This window comes from Cygnus atratus, chromosome 20 (assembly GCF_013377495.2).
Source record: "Cygnus atratus isolate AKBS03 ecotype Queensland, Australia chromosome 20, CAtr_DNAZoo_HiC_assembly, whole genome shotgun sequence".
NCBI lineage: Eukaryota > Metazoa > Chordata > Aves > Anseriformes > Anatidae > Cygnus > Cygnus atratus.
This window is the reverse complement of record NC_066381.1, coordinates 10,097,823-10,114,766: the sequence shown is the minus strand read 5'-3', so window position 1 is coordinate 10,114,766 and position 16,944 is coordinate 10,097,823. Positions and strand designations below refer to the sequence as shown.

Genomic DNA, 16,944 nt, shown 5'->3' with positions numbered 1-16,944 from the left:
TAGGGTATGTTTTTACTGGTGTGCTCACTCTGGTCCCTGACATCTCACTAGAGCTGAGTGGAAGAAGGCATCTTCCAAATGTGCCCCAGAATAACCAGTCGTGCCCTCCCCTCTCTCGAGCTGTCCCTAGGAGGGTATCAGGATCTGCCTCTGGCTCTTTTCTATGGTGAATTGCAGATAAATTTTCTGCCATTCTGGATGCTTGGGTGGGAACTCTAGGAACTGCATTGGGAAATTGTCGGGTATCTCATGAGTAAGCCCCAAACCATGCTGCAAAGTGAACAAAGTCTCGTTGTCCTGGTGAAAGAGGAGCCTGTGCTGGAGCCTGTCCCCTTGGCTGGTGTCTGAATGAAAGCGTGCTCAGAAGGTGACCAAGGGAATGACCAAAACAAAATCTGTAGCATCATGGAGACGATCATTAATACCGTTTATAGGGCTGGTGTCTTGAGCAGGGAACCCCTAACTGAGACAGATGGGATTTATGAGCGCTTGGACCATGTAGAATAGGGGGCTGTAATTTTAGTTTGCAAAGTATATTGAGTCCTTTTGATTTACCACAGACTGATGGAGTGACCTTGAACAAAACATGCGGTCTCCCTACACCGTGAAAGGAGAGCTAGGCAGGAATTTTTTGACAAGACATTTTTCATTTGAGAATGCCAGTTCGCTGAAAGGGGAACTCTTCAGGAAAAAGTATCGGTTTTGATGAATTTCTCATTTGGAATTTTTCATTTTGTCAAATGAACAGCACTTTTTTTTTTCCCAACTGAGTTTTCATTCCGAATTAACTTTTATTTCTAATATCTACAATAAATATTTCAGAAGTCAGAAGCAAACATTATGACCCTGCCTGATACTTGCTCAGATCTCGAGATTGCAAATTTTGATTTTCTGTTGCAATCCAGAAGAGGAAGTTTTCAAAAATCCCTATAAATTCTTGCAAGATGGAAAAACCTGTTTCCTCCCACCAACGTTTCATGTTGCCAGCTGCATTAGTAAGGTGCTTTGGGATCTTCAGGCAGAAGGTACCTCAGAAGGCCAGCTGGATGTGCCTTCCCCTGCTGCCTCCGAGGTAACGTGCAGGTGCTTCTTCCCCTTCCCCCTCTGATCTCACCAAATTAAAGCAAGGAAAGGAGCCCACCGGCCAGACCTGCTTCTGGATTTGCAGTCAGTAGCCATCTCCAATAACCATCAGGCTGTCAGCTTCCCCCCACCTCCCCCTACCTCCCACCTCCCCCATCACTCACCAAAGGAAAAAAAGAGCCGGAGCCACAGCTCGAAATATATCATGCAATAGTGTATCATGAATTTCTTGTGAATCACATTGGTGAAGCAGGTTTATTTATTTCTGAGACTTTAAATCAATACAAAGTAGGTCTCTTAGTTCTGAAGCTGGGATGGAGTGTGAAAAAATGAGCCCATTGTACTCTTAAAACTTTGGGGAAAGGAGATGACAGCTATATAATTCCATTTACCAGGCACTAGGGGCTTTAATGTGAAGGTGACAGGGAGCTCTTTGTGCATTTAGAGCACCATATCTTCTAAATAAAAGATCTGTAGACTTGATAGTGGAGTATAGCTCTGACTTTAATAATCTCCAAGCATTAGACCGAGCCAATATGTTCCCAAGTCAGAAGGGTCCCCCACCGAACGCTCGTAAATTAAAAGTGTAGGAGCTGCACACGTTCCTAGATTAGAAATGCAAGAACTGCAGCCCCTTCCCAGGCAGAGGAGGTGTCTGTGCTCACATCGCCTTGTCAGCAGGCTAAAGGCACGGGAGCAGGTCTGCCCCGGGCACGGCTCCGGCTGGCACCCGTCCTCGCTGGGCTCCCCTGCTCGCTGCTGCTGCTCTTGTGCCTCTAAGGATGCGATATGTGGGGGGGACGAGCCGAGAAATGAACACCGAAAGATCTGTTGAGGCTTGGCTGCACATAATAGCAGTCAGGTTTTAAGTTCCTGCATTGTGTTTTCTGATGAGACATTCATTCTGATCATTTCTGCCTGTTTATGAAAAATAGGCTATTTATAGTATATGCGTGTGCCTTTTCTGCTTCAGGTTTCTGGCAGATAATATAAATTGTGGGTTGGGAATTGCAATTATTAAAATTATTTGGATAAAAATCTGGCACTTATATTTGATATAAACACATGATATGCTCTGAATAATAACAGCACTTATGTTACATAATGATTCCCATTCAAGCCCTCTGCTGTCATTTTTTCAGATCTTTCATCTTTGATGAAACATGCGAGCCCAGCCAGCCTGCAGCCCAGCCAGCTTCGCAGTGGATGTCTCTGCTAACGAGCAGCTCGGTCACTAAAAAGGAGCACCCCAAAAGCAGCTGCTCATCGCAGCTTAGAGTGCTCAGAGATGATTAATATGCGTGTGACATGCCTATAAACCTGTTGAGGATGGCCTTTTAAAGGCTGAACAGGCTGCCAGAATCCTGGCTCCCCTTTGTACTCTCCAAAAGATCCTCTAAAGTAAAACGGGGCGGCCCACTGCAGCGCTGAGAATGGCTTTTGGAGGACCAACTGAAATAGATGTTGGCAGTACTGCCGGTGTGGTTTGTAAGCATGTGCCATCAAAGGCTGTGTTATCTGCAAAATAGTGTGTGTCCTTACAGGCCTGAGCTGAGCTCTAACACGCGCTGCACTACATCTAGCGTTTCCTCCTGCCCACTTCATTGCTGTCCTCATCCTTCTGCTGAGATGGAGGCACACAGGAGGCGTTTTGTCTTGTGCACCCTCTTAAATGCACGGCTTTCTGCTCTCTTGAGAGATTTGTCTTCGGGAGCACAGGAGGGGGAAGCAGAGTGGCTCATCTGAATCCATCCTGGGCCTGGAGTGAGCTGGGGGCTGTTTGGTGTCAGGAGAGGAACGGGTGGTGGCCGTCCTGCCGCCCTGCTCCTGGTTGCTGTTGGAGGCAAGGGAGAGGCTGCAGGCACCAAAGAGGGCAGAGCTCCTTGCTGAGACCTGCCGGCACCTCCCTTGGAAACGTCAGAGCAGCTGCTGATGGATCAGAAACAGGGAACTATATGCACAGTGCCCGGCACTGGAGTGATGCGAGGGAAGGCAGCAGTAACAGAAGTGATGCCGATGTTCAGTGGCTGCTCTGCAAACCCACCCCTTCTGCACACGTGTTTGGTCGCTAAACCGATGCCTTCGGTAAGCCTTGTGCTAACGCTGCTTCCAGCTCGGCACCTCCGAGGCTCTGTGGCTCAGCGTACCTCCCCGGCCGGCCCACGCTCAAGGCTGTGAAGTTTCCCCTTCAAACAGGTCAGATCCTGGTTGTAGCTGATGCAGGATGTAACCCTGTGCGGTCTTTCCTCCCGTGAGTTCGCTTCTAGCTTTCCCTCTCTAACTGATGTGGCGACGTTTCTAGAGCCACTCGCGGCTCTGCTGGCCACGTGTCTCACTGGGAATGTCCGAATCCTCTAACTGCAGCAGCAGTTCGGGGCCTCTCCGGCAGATGTATTCTCTTTCACCCTTGGATATTTTCTTGCAGAAACATTTATACAGCAATATGCATTGCACCATTTAAAATTGTTAATTGGAGATTGAATTACTTGTCAGCCTTTAAAAATGTAGTCCTCCGAGGTCAGCGAGGAGGTGGTTAGCGGAGCTGGATGGATGAGCTATCGCGCTCATTTTTTTCTCAAGCCCAACCATCATCGTCTGTAAGCTGGCTTAGCCCTTCGGTGCCTTTTAACCTCTGGCACCCGATTCAGGCTGCAGCTGGGTGTGCGAAACAAGCCGGCAGGGTCTCCGATCACCCTGGAGAGGAGAAGACATGGGGACAGCGCCAGCCGGGTGGTGTCCCTGGCCTAGCACCAGGATGGGAGCAGCTTGCTTGGCGTTTGGGCTGTGAGTAATCAGGCTCTGCTTTAGGGCTGTGCTCGCCGTGCTTATCCCTCCTGCTGCGCACAGGAGCAGCGCACGCGTCCGGACGTACGTGTCACGCAGACGAAGGCGGCACAACTTCCCAACGCGGCTCGGGAGCACGCAGCCTCTGCTGACAAACACTGACAAGTAAATACTCGCGCGCGCGGCGCTACAGAGGGATTTCATTTGCACAGCCCCTCACAATGCTCTGCCACTTCACTGAAATGTCTGGAGCACTCGGGAAAAGGAGCCGCATATTTATCTTGATCTCCAAAAGGGGATTTAAGGGCGAGAGCAGGCGGTATATTAGGCTGTTTTCATTGCCTGTCAGCGGTGGTAAACCTGAGCTGTCTGCAGTGTCTCCAGATAAGCAGCAGCAGAGGCCCGTTTTGCATGTACATACGTTTGCATTAGTTCATAGATGGGGAGTTTAAATCCTCTTTATTTTTATTTTCCTCTGTGGAAAGCATTTAGCTAGACTTGTGTCTGGCATCTGGAGGCCTGTGCTTTCCTTTTCTTTGAGCCTAGATCTACGCTGCTGTCTTTCTGCCGTGCCTCTTCGTGGTGCTGACTTAGTTTGAGGAAGAGGAGGGTGTTGGAGCTTGGGAGGCAGCGCCAGGGACTGCTCTGTGCAGAGCCCTGGTGCTTGTATTCACTTCTAAATTTCTGGGCTAGTGGCACAACTTCGGTGCCTCTGTCTCTTTTGTATCTAAACCTCGGCTGCCATCTGTCTCACAGGGGATTTTGCGAGGATCGCCCAGTGCCTGGGAAATGCTGAGTTCTGTGAAACATCAGATTACGGGGCTTTTTCTTCCAAAGGGAAAAAAATAAGGACTTAGCAAATGCTAGCATTAGGCGATGCTTTTGGTGGGCGCAGAGCCATGACCCAGCCGTGATGAACTGGTGTGCAGGAGGGAAGCTAACGGGTCCAGCGTCATTTTACAGCCAGCTCAGTTTCCTGATTTCACATCCCTTTAGCACCTTCTTGCTTTCTGCCCCAAAGGTTGAGTCCTGAGAACTGTGGCGTTCCCCTGCACTGTGGGTGAGATGAGTCAGGACCCGAGCGCTCCCGGCGGGAACTCGCTCGGGCACCGCTCCTGCGGGGTCGGGGCTGCCCCGGCCTCGGGGCTGCTCCTCTCCTGGCCCCTTTTCCTAAAACGAGCTGCGCTGGTTGTTCGCTGGGGGAGGACAGGTTGTTTGTGTGCGTTTGAGGGGTTTTTAAGATCTAAATGAAGCAGGTATGTAATGCCCTCTGTCTGTTAGAAAGACTCAACCCATAAAAATAACAAACGGCATGTATTTGCTAGAATGTCAAAGTTATGAGTTTATTTTGTAATGATGTGCTCCTGCCTTCATGAGGTAAACTGGCCGTGGCAGAGGTGTTATTAGTAATATGGACTCAGTGGAGCAGAAAGCCGAGTGACCGAGAGATCAGTGTATCAGTCAGGGAGAGGGCAAATGGAAAGAGACAGCGGGAGAATGAGAAAAGAGCTGCGGTGCCTGGGCTCAGATTAGAGATGGAGCCGTGCGAGAGAATTGGAAGTCCAGCAGTCAGCCTTATTCTTCCTGCTCTCTCCGAGGAGCCGGTGGGGCTTTGTCTTTGCTGTACCCATCCCCGTGCAGCATGGTGGTTTTCTCCCCGGGAGTAGAGGTTTGAGTGGGTCCCGTCCACCAGGCCCCATAGCGGAAGCAGTTGTGGATTAGCGAGCTGAGCTCGGGTCAGCCCTCAGGAGACTTGTTCATGTGTCAGCTCCGCTGCCGGCTGGGAAGGGTAAGAGATACAGCTGCCTGCTGCATCAGCTTCCCACGTGTTGTTTCCCCTGGAAATCCATACCCGAAGATCTTACCCATATGCAGGGCTGCTGAGCAGTTTGCTCTGTCCTTTGGTGTCAACATGTTCGTGACGTGCCGCAGGGATGGGCTTGTGCGTGTCTCCTTACTCAACACCTCCTTGCCACGTCTCCTCCTCTGATGTTTTCCCGTTTTTCTTTTGAAAGGTGCTTGGACGGGAAGTTTACACCTCCAACAACCAGCTGGGTGGGATCCAGATAATGCACAACAACGGGGTGACGCACGGCACCGTGTGCGACGACTTCGAAGGAGTCTACACCATTCTGCTGTGGCTTTCCTACATGCCAAAGGTAATTCCTGGCCCTGCAGCAGTGCGACGAGGCACCACCTATTTATTCACTGTGTTCACAGGGTTTTGGGGGTAGGGAGGGTCTCTGAATCCGTGTTTTTTTTTTCCGTGTTTGTAGCAAAATGGCTTAGGCTCTTGGTTGATGCTGTTGGGCATTATGGTACTGAAATCTACGTCAGGATTAATGCTGTTGGGCATTACGATACTGAAATCTACAAAGCCATTTTTGACCTAAGTTGCAGCAGAAACCTGGTTGAGGGGCAGCGTGGCACTGCCGCGCGTATTGTCACATCCCTCCCCGGTGTGCTGTCCTTAGTGCTCTGGGTAGCGGTATTTGGTGTAAGCGGTGGATTGTCTCTTACTGAAAAGGCTCTAAAAGCTCCTCTCGGAGGCAGTAATTTGTGGGAGTTGATGTATGTTTGTAAGCTGCTCTGCAGCCTGGAAGGAGCAACAAGAACACGCAGGTCACCTTCCTTCAGGAAAGAGTGCACAGATTGAGTCAGGTGGCCTGGGCACTTTTAAAAATTAAATTGCAACCCCTTGCTAATGCTGGCAATCCTGAAGTTCAAGAGCAAGGAAAGTACAATGCATGCAAGATGATGCCGAAGGAGGGGTTGTGAGAGTGTGTGGAGCACCCTGGAAGCTCCTTCAGACTCTTGCCAAGGCCGCGATCCCGTGTGGCAGGGTTGTAACTTGTGGGGAAAAGAGGACTGACAAGCTGCTTTACACTCAGTGTTTGGTGGGAGAGTGACTTCCTTCAATATTTTCTTTTTCCCTTAGAGTGTATACAGCCCTGTCCCTATCCTCAAAGTCAAAGACCCTATAGACAGAACCATAGACTATATGCCTACCAAGACTCCCTATGATCCTCGCTGGTTGCTGGCTGGCCGCCCAAATCCAAGTGAGTACACCTTTGGTGGTCAGGACGTGTCGTAAAGTGTCTTGTGTCAAGGCTTTGTCAAAAATTTCTGTCTGTTACTACTTGGTCAGTGGTCCAGTTTCGGCATTAAATTGTTGATATTACTCATGGTATCCCACGGCATAATTGGAATTACAAAGCCTAGAGAATTAAAGTACATCAGCAAATGAGGCAGGAGGCCTTGAGCGCTAACCCCGCAGATCTGGGTTTTTCTTCGAATCAAGCCAAGTGCATTCTGAAGCTTGAACCTATCTGCGGTGTCTTGAGATGCTCTAGATCTGCTTCCAGACTTGAAGTATTCCATTCTTTTTCCTGTCAGCAGCCAGGTAGCCCATCCAGTGCAGCTAGTCCTAAAGGACAAAGCTGGCTGGAATGGGGAGAAAAGCCTGAGGCCTACAATCCGAATATATTTCAGAACTTATAAACTAATTAGCTCTGAAAGATTTAAATATAATATATAAAAATAGCATGTAAATAATGAGTGCGTGAGAACATTTACAAGTAATAGTTACTTTTATAGACTTCCTTTTGTATGGTTCAGAGGAAAGTGCATGTAGAAAAGTCTTTCTGCTAGCGGAATCACAGAGCATTCCTGCAGAGCTCGGTGAATAATTACGTTGGGAACACTGCAAACCATCGAGCCCCCACACATGCTCTTGGGGTTGTGCAGCCTGTGTATGTACAAGCTGCAAACTGGGTGACCATTATGCCTGCCGTTATTAACGAGTTTGGGGGGCTAAAATGAGATTTGTGATAAACTAAGTTTTCTGGTTTTGGATAATATTTTTTCATCATCTCTCATGTAATTCATCCAGCTGTCTGAGTGCAGCAAACGCTGGCTTCCAAATCGAGTGACTTCAGATTTTAATTTAGTGGAAGCGTTAAGGAAAGCAGATGATTCCCTGTGATAAGTTAAAGCAGATATCTCCTAGGTGAAAAGTTAAAGCCATTTATTAGAGGAGATATTGCCGTGATATTCTTCAAACTGACGCCCGACACGAGGCCAGAATCTAAACGATCAGCTTTGGGCTCACGATAAAGAGATAATTTTGAAATGGATGGTCACATTTTACAGTGGGGCCACAGAGGCAAGGAATGTAGAACACAGTAATTACAAGTTTGGTCTTGATAAAACACTCTCCATCCTGTTTAAGTCAGCAGAGGTTAGCTTGCTTGGATCTCCACTTTTAATTGGTTTTGGACTTGGGTTTGCAGAAGCAGAGGTGCTTGTTCAGATTAAAGCATTCCTCAGAAGCTGCGTGCCAAGGGGGAAAGCTGGGAGATTTTTTTTTTTTTTGGCAGAAGTTTCATGAAGTCCTAGAGAAAAGCGTATGCCCAAAGAAGGTTGTGATTTTTGTAGCTGTCTGGGTCCCACCTCGATGACTTGTCTGTGGGATATACGGCTCAGACTGCCGGGAGGACTGCAGAGAGCTGCCTGCAGGTCCCCCCTTTTATTTGTCACACCCCAAATCAGCGTCAGCAACCAGCCCGGATGGAAGAGAAGTACAGTGTAATTTGCGCCCCTGCTCCCTGGGGGGATAGTTGTCACCCCAGGGTTTTATTTGCAGAAACGTGTGCAGATTGTTAGTCAACAGAGCTGGTGTCACATGTGGGTGTCAGCACCTCTGCTGCAATGCCTCTGGGGCAGGAGGGAACCCCAAGGCTGACACCATTGCTTTATAAAGGGAAAATAATACTAGTTCATAGTATGACCAGGGTAACCAATTCACGGTTAGTATGACCAGGGTAGCCAAGCCGTCACGCTTCAGGATGGAAGCTGATTGTCTGCAAGAGTCGGGAGAAGTTTGTTCCCCTTAGGGCTGCTCAGCCACCTCGGTGAGTGCTGTTCGGGAGAGGTTTGCTCCCCTGGAAGTGCTGCGAAGTCGCTGCCTTCCGTGGGCAAGTGCAAGGTCTGAGAGCATGGCCTGATCCGGCGCCGTGACACCTACAGCATCAGCTGGTGGCTTTCGCAGAGCAGGCAGGCTTCCAGTACCAACTACTTCTGTTTAATTTTTGTCAAAGGCTGTGTGAAACCCTCTCAGACGGGGTGTCTAGTTTTCAAGTATCTCAGACGTTTTACATTTAGGTCCTGAATTTCTTCAGCATTCTTTTGTTAAAAGAAATATGAGGCAGAATCGAGGGAAAAATGTGAGCCAAGTTTTAGGACAGAAATAGGCATTTTGAAAAACATCTTTAATGACTTTGCTGCCTTTTGACAAATGTTTGTTGCGTCTCGAAAAAAGCAGCTATTTATTTAAAAGCATGCGAAGTCCCTCTGCTATCCGAACCCCATCGTTTAACAATAAATGATGCTTTTGCTGATAAATGACTGTCTTTATGTAGACTAGCAAATGAAATAAGACATGATGGCTGAAGGCAGACAAACGCTCAGCTGTCTAATGTTCCCTTGTATTATAATCTGTTTAAAACTAACTAAATAAATAAAAAGACAGTTCCATGTTCTCCAGTTGGCATTTTAAACAAGTTTCAGTTGGTCCTTTTATGTTCTCTCTTCTTCCTTCCTTTCCTCCTCCCTCATCTGATATTTCCTTTTTTCCCTCCCTTTCAGGTCAAAAAGGACAATGGCTGAGTGGTTTCTTTGACAATGGCTCCTTCCTGGAGATCATGCAGCCCTGGGCCCAGACAGTTGTGGTTGGCAGAGCAAGGTAAATGCTGAGACATTTTAGACGTTTGTAGGAAACATGTCTTCATCGTGCTTTGCATTTTTCTAGAACCTCATTTCAAAACTGCTAGTAAAAATAAGTCATTACTTGAATTGGATGCCTTACTTTTACTTCTTTACCACGTGAATGAAGCATGGACTGATCATTTCTTCTGTTTTGCTTGGAAGTGACAGCTCTAATGTGCACAAAAGCCAAAAAGAGAGAGATTGTTAAAAATTATAGCAGACAATACCCGCTTCTCTAGGTGCATGGTCACATAGTGAGGCCTTTTTGCAGCTGTTAATTGAAGGTGTGTTACACAGTTTATTGTTCTGCAGTCACACTTGACTTGCAAGAAAAGTTCAGCTAAAACTAGAACAAATTGCAAGAAACTCTGGAAAGGAAGAGCTTAACATTGAGATTTGCATGGAATAACTTGCAGCATTTTCCAAACCACCACCCACCACACCTGATCCTAATGAGCTGTGCAGCTCCGGAGACCTGAGCTAACTCAGGAACTGACCAAAGTACCGGGGTGTCCCAGGTGATGCCGCCTTTGATTACCAGAGGATTCGGTGGCAGACAGGGCAAGACACGGCTGCTCCTGAGACACATCGCGACAGGGCTGGCCAGCTAGGCTCCGAGCCAGTGCAGCTGTGAATCAGTGCTGCCTCTTAGCTCCGTTGCGTTGGTAGCACAAGCAACCCCGGAATATTTGGCACTGCAGGCTCCCGTTTCTCTTTTGGACTCTTTAATAAAGCCACAGCTCTACGTAGTCATCCAAAATGAAGGAGACAGAGCTCGTGCTGGGAAATAGCAATGCTTATGACATTCTCTAGAGCTCATGTGTGACATCTACAAGGATTGTGTCTATCTGGACATCTCTAAAAAGGCCATCAAGAGCTCCGTTAACACCAAGGAAAGGCCTCTGTTTCTGACAGAGGCTTCCAGATACAGGGGTGTGCTCAGCAACATGCCCCTCTGTTGCTCTTTTCTTCAGATGTTGTCTCTGAGCGCTGCTGGTCCCAGGGGTCTGAGTGCTGTTACCCCTGGAGATCCTTTCCTCTCTGAATATTGTCTGCCTTTATACATTGTTGAAAGGAGTCTAAAATACCTGCTGGCTCCCCTCCTAATTGCAGCACGTAACCTTGGGTGTTCCTGTGCCCTTTTGATACACTTCAGTATTTTTATCTGCCATCTGTACCACACCGAAGTGTTATCTCACAAGATACTCCAACCATTTAAAGGCTTTTAGGTTAAGAAGTACACCAGGTAAAAAAATAATCAGTGATTTGGCAAAGCTAGAAGGTCTCTGTCCAGGCCTCTGCTCGGCTTCACTTGCAGTTCCTTTCTTCTGACAAATTCTGAGTTGCTCTGGACTCTCACACACAAGTACATAGAATACAAATGAAGCTGACTTCTTTCAAAAGCAGTGGCACTTGGAAAAAACAAATATGAATGTATTCTTCTGGGATTGTTACTGTAAGTGCTGCCAAAACTCATCTTTTGTATGTATGTTTGGAATATGTGTGCTGTTGGCTGTAAATTGTCTTTTATTATTCTATGGCAACTTGTCCAGGGACACACTATAAAACAAGATGTAGCATCTTCATGTGCTAGCCTGATAAAATTTATATGAAGTATAATGGAAAACAGAAGTTGTTTTGAGCTGTTTTCAAGTTCAATAAATAACTGTAATACTTGGATAAAGATGTTCTTTATTAGGTCACATGGGCCCTAATACACAAGTTATAAGTTACCGATTTAAGACGGCTTCTGCAATTACGGGGTTCTGGGCAGACCCTTAATCATAGCGAATGGGAATATTTCCAAGCCCCTGGTGCACGCAGGCCGTGTCGCGCTGTCTGCCTGCAGCGTGTCACCAGCCCGGGGTGGCTGCCGAGAGCTCCTCAGCCCTGCAGGGACTGCCTGGGACAAGGGCTGTCACCGGGGCCAGGTGACTGCTGCGTGGGTGCTGCGGGAAGAGCTCCGGGGCTCCCCGGTGCCGACCTCCCAGCCTCGCCTCGCAGCATCCAGCGGCCAAGGGGCAGCGGGGAGGCAGACAGGCAAACCCAAACCTTTTCCCTTTTACCCGTCGTTCAGCCAAGCCACCCGGGAGTTTTATAGGCAGGAGAGGTTTGGCACGGCTGAGACGCCTGCGTTGCTTGGGCGTGCAGCCTGCGGGTGCGTTTCATCAGCTGGCAGCGCCTGCAAAAGCAGGGCTTGGGAAGCCTTGGGTCTTCCCTTTTGTCCTGGGTAAGACCGGCAGCATCAACATCTGTGTGATGCTGGGTGAGGAGAGGTGCATTTGTAGCTGTTTCATTCAAAGCTTAGGCTTCGGTTTATTCTATTTAATTCGTAGAGAGGTGTGTGTTAGTGTTCAGAAGTAGGCTTTGCTTTGAGAACTATACATTGAGCTCTGAAACGATCCAGCCACATGCCTAAACTCTTCAAAAAGGCCATAGTGCTTCTCCCTCCCCCATTAGCATGCGTTATTTGTCTTTTTTGGGTATTTTGATGCAAATTGGAAAAATGGTCTAGTTGTGTAACAGTAAAAGTATGAATTTTGATTTGTTTCGGTGCTGGCAGGCTGGGAGGAATACCTGTAGGAGTTGTTGCTGTAGAAACGAGGACAGTGGAGCTGAGTATCCCCGCCGACCCCGCAAACCTGGACTCAGAGGCCAAGGTAGGTTGAGCGCCTGCTCGCTTGGTTGTTTGTGCTCTGAAAACGTGAGAAAAGCGTTTGTTTTGGTGGGATTTTTTGGTCTCGGCAGTGGCACAAAAAATACAGGCCTTCCTCGCGTGGGTGCCGGTACGTGGCAGTGGCTGGAGGCTCTTGGCTCGGGGGTTGCCTTCCCCAGAAGTCCTACCTCTGTTGTGAGCCTGCTGCGATGCAGGGCGTAGGGCCTGGGAGATCTGGCAAGCAAAAATCATTTCCCTGTTCTCTTGCTGTGACCGGATTGTTTCATGCTCTTGCTGCTTTGACATTTTGCTTTTCTCCTGCCTGATTTCACAGCTGTGGCCCTACCTCCTACATCGTCTCTTCTGTGTCTTCTCCTATGCATGTCCTTTTCTCTCACTCCTTCCCATTCTTGCAGCAGTCACAGTGTCAGGCTTCCCGTATCATCTCTTCCTAGGTAAATCAGCGGTAACACTCCTGTCGATGTAGGTGACAGAAGGATTATCCCAATTTTTCCTTGGGAAAGCAGATCTTAAGCATTTCACGTGCTGCACTCCCCATTGTTGGTTCCACATTGCAGCCCTTGCTGCAACCGTTCCTATATTTTTGTGCTCTTATGCTAACAGAATTGTTTCAAGGCTTAACGATCCTTTTTGTCCCCACAGATAATCCAGCAGGCTGGCCAGGTGTGGTTCCCTGACTCGGCCTTTAAGACGGCCCAGGCTATCAACGACTTCAACAGAGAGGGGCTGCCTCTGATGGTCTTTGCCAACTGGAGAGGCTTCTCTGGTGGGATGAAAGGTAACCAGCAGTTCGAGTACCCTCGTGGTGTTGTCCTGTACCGTGCCTTGTCTCCTGCTCCTCAGAGCATTGCTGCTGTTTCCCCGCCGTGGTTTGACATCCCAAAATGGTTCTCTGGGGATGGAGCAGCCTCCAGGAGGGTGGTGGGAGCACGCAGTGAGGAACAGAACCAGGTGGAAATATGGTCTTATTGATAACGTTGCGCCCTGTAATATTGGTGTATCAAGGACTGTCTCCCAGTTGATGGCTGTGGTGGTAGTGGCTGTTCATATGAACTGAACCGTTATAAAACTGCTCGGTTAATATACAGGCAGTTAGTTTTTTGAACCGCATATTTCTGCTTTAAATGGTGTGAAGTGCCAAGAATGTGAGATTGATACTATAAAATTTAAATAAGTAAAAGATTACAGCCTTTTACCTGCATGTGGCTTAACAAACACAACGAAAAGTTATGGATCCTCTAACACAATAAAAGTTCCTGCTCTGGGGAGGCTGGCGTTGTGATAAAGGCCACATTGCTCTCTGTCTCATGAGCAGCACAAGAAGAAATGCAGAATGCAGGGACAGAACGTGGCAAAAGATTGCAAAACTCTTTCCTCTGGAAAATGCCTGTTACCTGTCAGGGTGGTTTCTGCTCCATGTCCTGCTACTGCACTCTCATCTTGACTTGTTTTCCATGCCACACTGCTTACCAGGAAAGTGGTTAATTAATGAATACCTGGTGGTTACACAATTATTTTGCCTTACTGTGTAGTGAGATCTGTTGGCTTTGCCAGTGCCTTTGCTGGGAGCGTTGCTCAAAAACTGAGTGTAGCTTTGGAGTTGGAACTAGAAGCCCAGGGTGGAAAAGAAGATGCGAAGATGCTAATTTTTGTGAAGATGCTAATAGCTGTACTGCACATCCCACTTAGCTCCACGCCAGCTCGTGGCAAGAGGAGGAGGAGAGAGGCATCACAGAGCAGGGAGAGACCAGGGCACCGCAGTCTGTGCGCTGGCCGGGGCATTTTCTGCATCTTGGTTTCTGCTGAAGGGCCTCCAGAGCGAGCGTCGGTCTCTCCTGACACTCTCCACGTTCCTTGGGGAGTTGTTTGCAGTTTTGGTTTCAGTGCTGGCTGGGGATTATGCAGGGAGGGAAAATAAACAATTATGCCACCCCTCAATGCACACAAACACACTGCCAGGAGCCGACTGCACTGTGGGTAAAATGACTCCAAAATTGTGTGTAATGAGTAGGAAAAGATTAGAGACAGCTCTTGCTATGCTGAAAATTGACATTAGCGGAGGGGGAAGAAAAAAGAAAGCAAAAAAAAAAACCCTCTTTACTAGTCGGCCTAGGAGGTCTAATTCAAGCGGTAAAATAAATAAATAACTAACATAAATAAAGGCATATCACAATGGTGCTGGTGGTTTCCCCAATGAGCTCTATCTGGCCGGAAGGCTATTCAGCATAATGCAAAATTAAATTATAAAAACTGGCTTGAATATTTAGATGGAGGAGCCATTTGGAAGTGGTTTATTTAGGCGAACCGGCAGTGACCCACGACGAGGAGACATCAAGCGTGAAATTTACTGGAAATTAGCACCAGGGTCTTGGACTCGGCATGAATAGTTTGATAGCATGCAAATCCCCGCGACATTAAACTGCAGCGCTGCTTGTGCTACAGGGTCACTCGCAGTTGGTTTTTCATGTTTTACTTATTATTTTTTCCCGGGACAGGTTATAAATAACAATAAAAAAATTTAAGCAGAATGAAAAAGCTGTTTTAAATCTCTGATTACCTGGATGGTGAATGACGGTATTGCTTGTATGTAATGGGTTTATGAGGGCCATTATGTGTCTGCAGCCAGTGTGTGCCTGGTGTTTACCTTCAGGTCCTAGCTGATAATCCAGCCAAGCTGATGAGATCCGTTCCAGCTTCGGAGGTTCAGGGCACGCTGCCCGACACTATGGAAATGCAAAAAGCTGTCTGCAGCCTTTCTAGCATGCTTGATGCATCTGACGGCCAATATTTACACACACGGTGTAATGATAACAGCTTCCAGCAGATTTCGTGTCTCTGTGTGGCAGGCGCTGATGCACGCTGCAGCTGAGCAGGCAGACACAGGACAGGAATGTGTGCTGCGAACAGCCCGCCCTGCTGGATAGCAAACACTGGCCTTCCTGGAGGATCTCGGCAGCATTTCTGCCTTACAAGCGTTTCATTAGGCTCAGGTTTAAATTAGTACAGAGCTGAAATTTGGCCCAGAAATATCAGGGTCAATTTTAATTTTTCCAATCTCAACATCGGCAACTTGTTTGCAAGAAGAGTTGTGCAGACAGCCTGCTCTTTAGACGTGTGTTGTTCTCTGCTGCACAAAAGATGATGGAGCAGTTGGTTTCTGTTTTAAACACAGCAAGTGTGTTAGCTACAGCAAGAACACTGTAAAGCCTGCACCTACCGAGGCACCAGGCTGCCCAGGCAGCACAGGCACAGAGCAGTGAGCTCCTCTGGGACCTGGCACCATTCCCCACCTGCAGCAGTTGTGGTTTTCATGGTACGAGTGGAGAGCACAGCAAAACTACAAACAAGAGGTAATTATCACTGTGTGGCAAATGCTTCATAGGGTTTGGTAATATAAGGGAGGTTGTGTGCTCCGGTGGTTTGGTGCAAGGACTAAAGGCAGGTCTCTTGAGTTGTGTTGGTGGTATTTTCGTGATCTTCTTCCCTACACTTACATTTTACCCTTCAAAAATGCGTGTGCTCTAAGAGTGCCCACTTTGCTGAAGTGGTAAGTGTGGGCAAACTGAGTGGTTGAGATGGCAGGAGGGAAAAACCTGCAGAAGAGCAGGCTGGGGTTAATGCTCGAGACAGGTCAGGGGCCCTGCTGCGGATGCTCTGCCGCTGCCCTCGGCTCGTCTCTGCAACTCGGCACCTTCCACTGCGTGGGGCTGTGCGAGGCACCACGGGGACCTTCGGCTGCAGCAGTCAGGGTGTTCTCTCTTCATCGTTTGGGCAAAAGGTGTCTGTTAGTGGGAGCTTTTACCTTAAGGAAAGGGGAGATCCCCAAGAGGAGAGCAGTTTACAGCCATACCTGAAACGAGGAAGGTGCATCTATAGCCCCCCAGGAACGCAGCAGCAGCTCTGTTGGCCTCAGTGGAAACGTGAGCAAGTGAGTGAATCCAGACGTTGGTGTAAATCCACATATAAAACACTAAGCACGGCCTGCTGGGACGTTCCAGGAAAACCAGGTGCTGCACTGCAGGATCCCAGAAGGAGTAACTGTGTACATGACTGCATGGTGGGAAAGCTCGTGCTTCTGGAGAGCTTGAAGCCTGACCCGAAAGTACTGTAGTCACAGAAATACTTCCCTGACCGTGCTCATGCCAGGCTTGGTAAACCCAAAGGGGATTTGGAGCTGTGCACAGAAAGCATTAAGTTTCTCCCAGTTTCTCTGCTCCTCCTCCCTCTGCCTTGTTCAAACAAGTAGCACTTCTTTTTTTGAGACTTAACCTGAGTAAAATATATACCCTTGGCAGGAGTGAAAAATGTATTGCTAATTACGCAATTATTTTATTATGTAGCACTAGTAAAAAATGTCTAGTAAAGAATTAATTCAGTTAAAATAATTTGAATCAAGCAATTATTTTCTTAACATTAGAATTAGCTGAAAGTACTTCAAGTGGTTTATTACTAGCACTACATAATAAAATAATTGTGTAATTAGTAATAAATTTGTCACCCCTTTTGAGGTCTTTTTCTTTGCTCAGGACAAATGAAGAGGTTGGAGTTTTGTTTGGTGCTCAGTCCCCACTGTCTCTGCCAGAATTTGCTTTTATTCGCGATGAGAGGAAATAGGTTGTCCTTCTCCTTGTCAG

At 47.8% G+C, this 16,944-nt stretch overlaps 1 protein-coding gene across 14 annotated transcripts in view; it reads left to right on the top strand.

The window, feature by feature from the left end:
* The window catches only part of ACACA (acetyl-CoA carboxylase alpha), a 131,256-nt gene that overhangs the window by 98,046 nt on the left and 16,266 nt on the right, over nucleotides 1-16,944 (top strand). For all 14 annotated transcript variants that reach the window (XM_035561176.2, XM_035561171.2, XM_035561178.2 and 11 more), the window contains 5 exons: nucleotides 5,883-6,026; nucleotides 6,806-6,926; nucleotides 9,514-9,610; nucleotides 12,197-12,293; nucleotides 12,953-13,088. In XM_035561176.2, coding sequence (XP_035417069.1) covers nucleotides 5,883-6,026; nucleotides 6,806-6,926; nucleotides 9,514-9,610; nucleotides 12,197-12,293; nucleotides 12,953-13,088 — 595 coding nt within the window. The remainder of the gene's footprint in view (nucleotides 1-5,882; nucleotides 6,027-6,805; nucleotides 6,927-9,513; nucleotides 9,611-12,196; nucleotides 12,294-12,952; nucleotides 13,089-16,944) is intronic.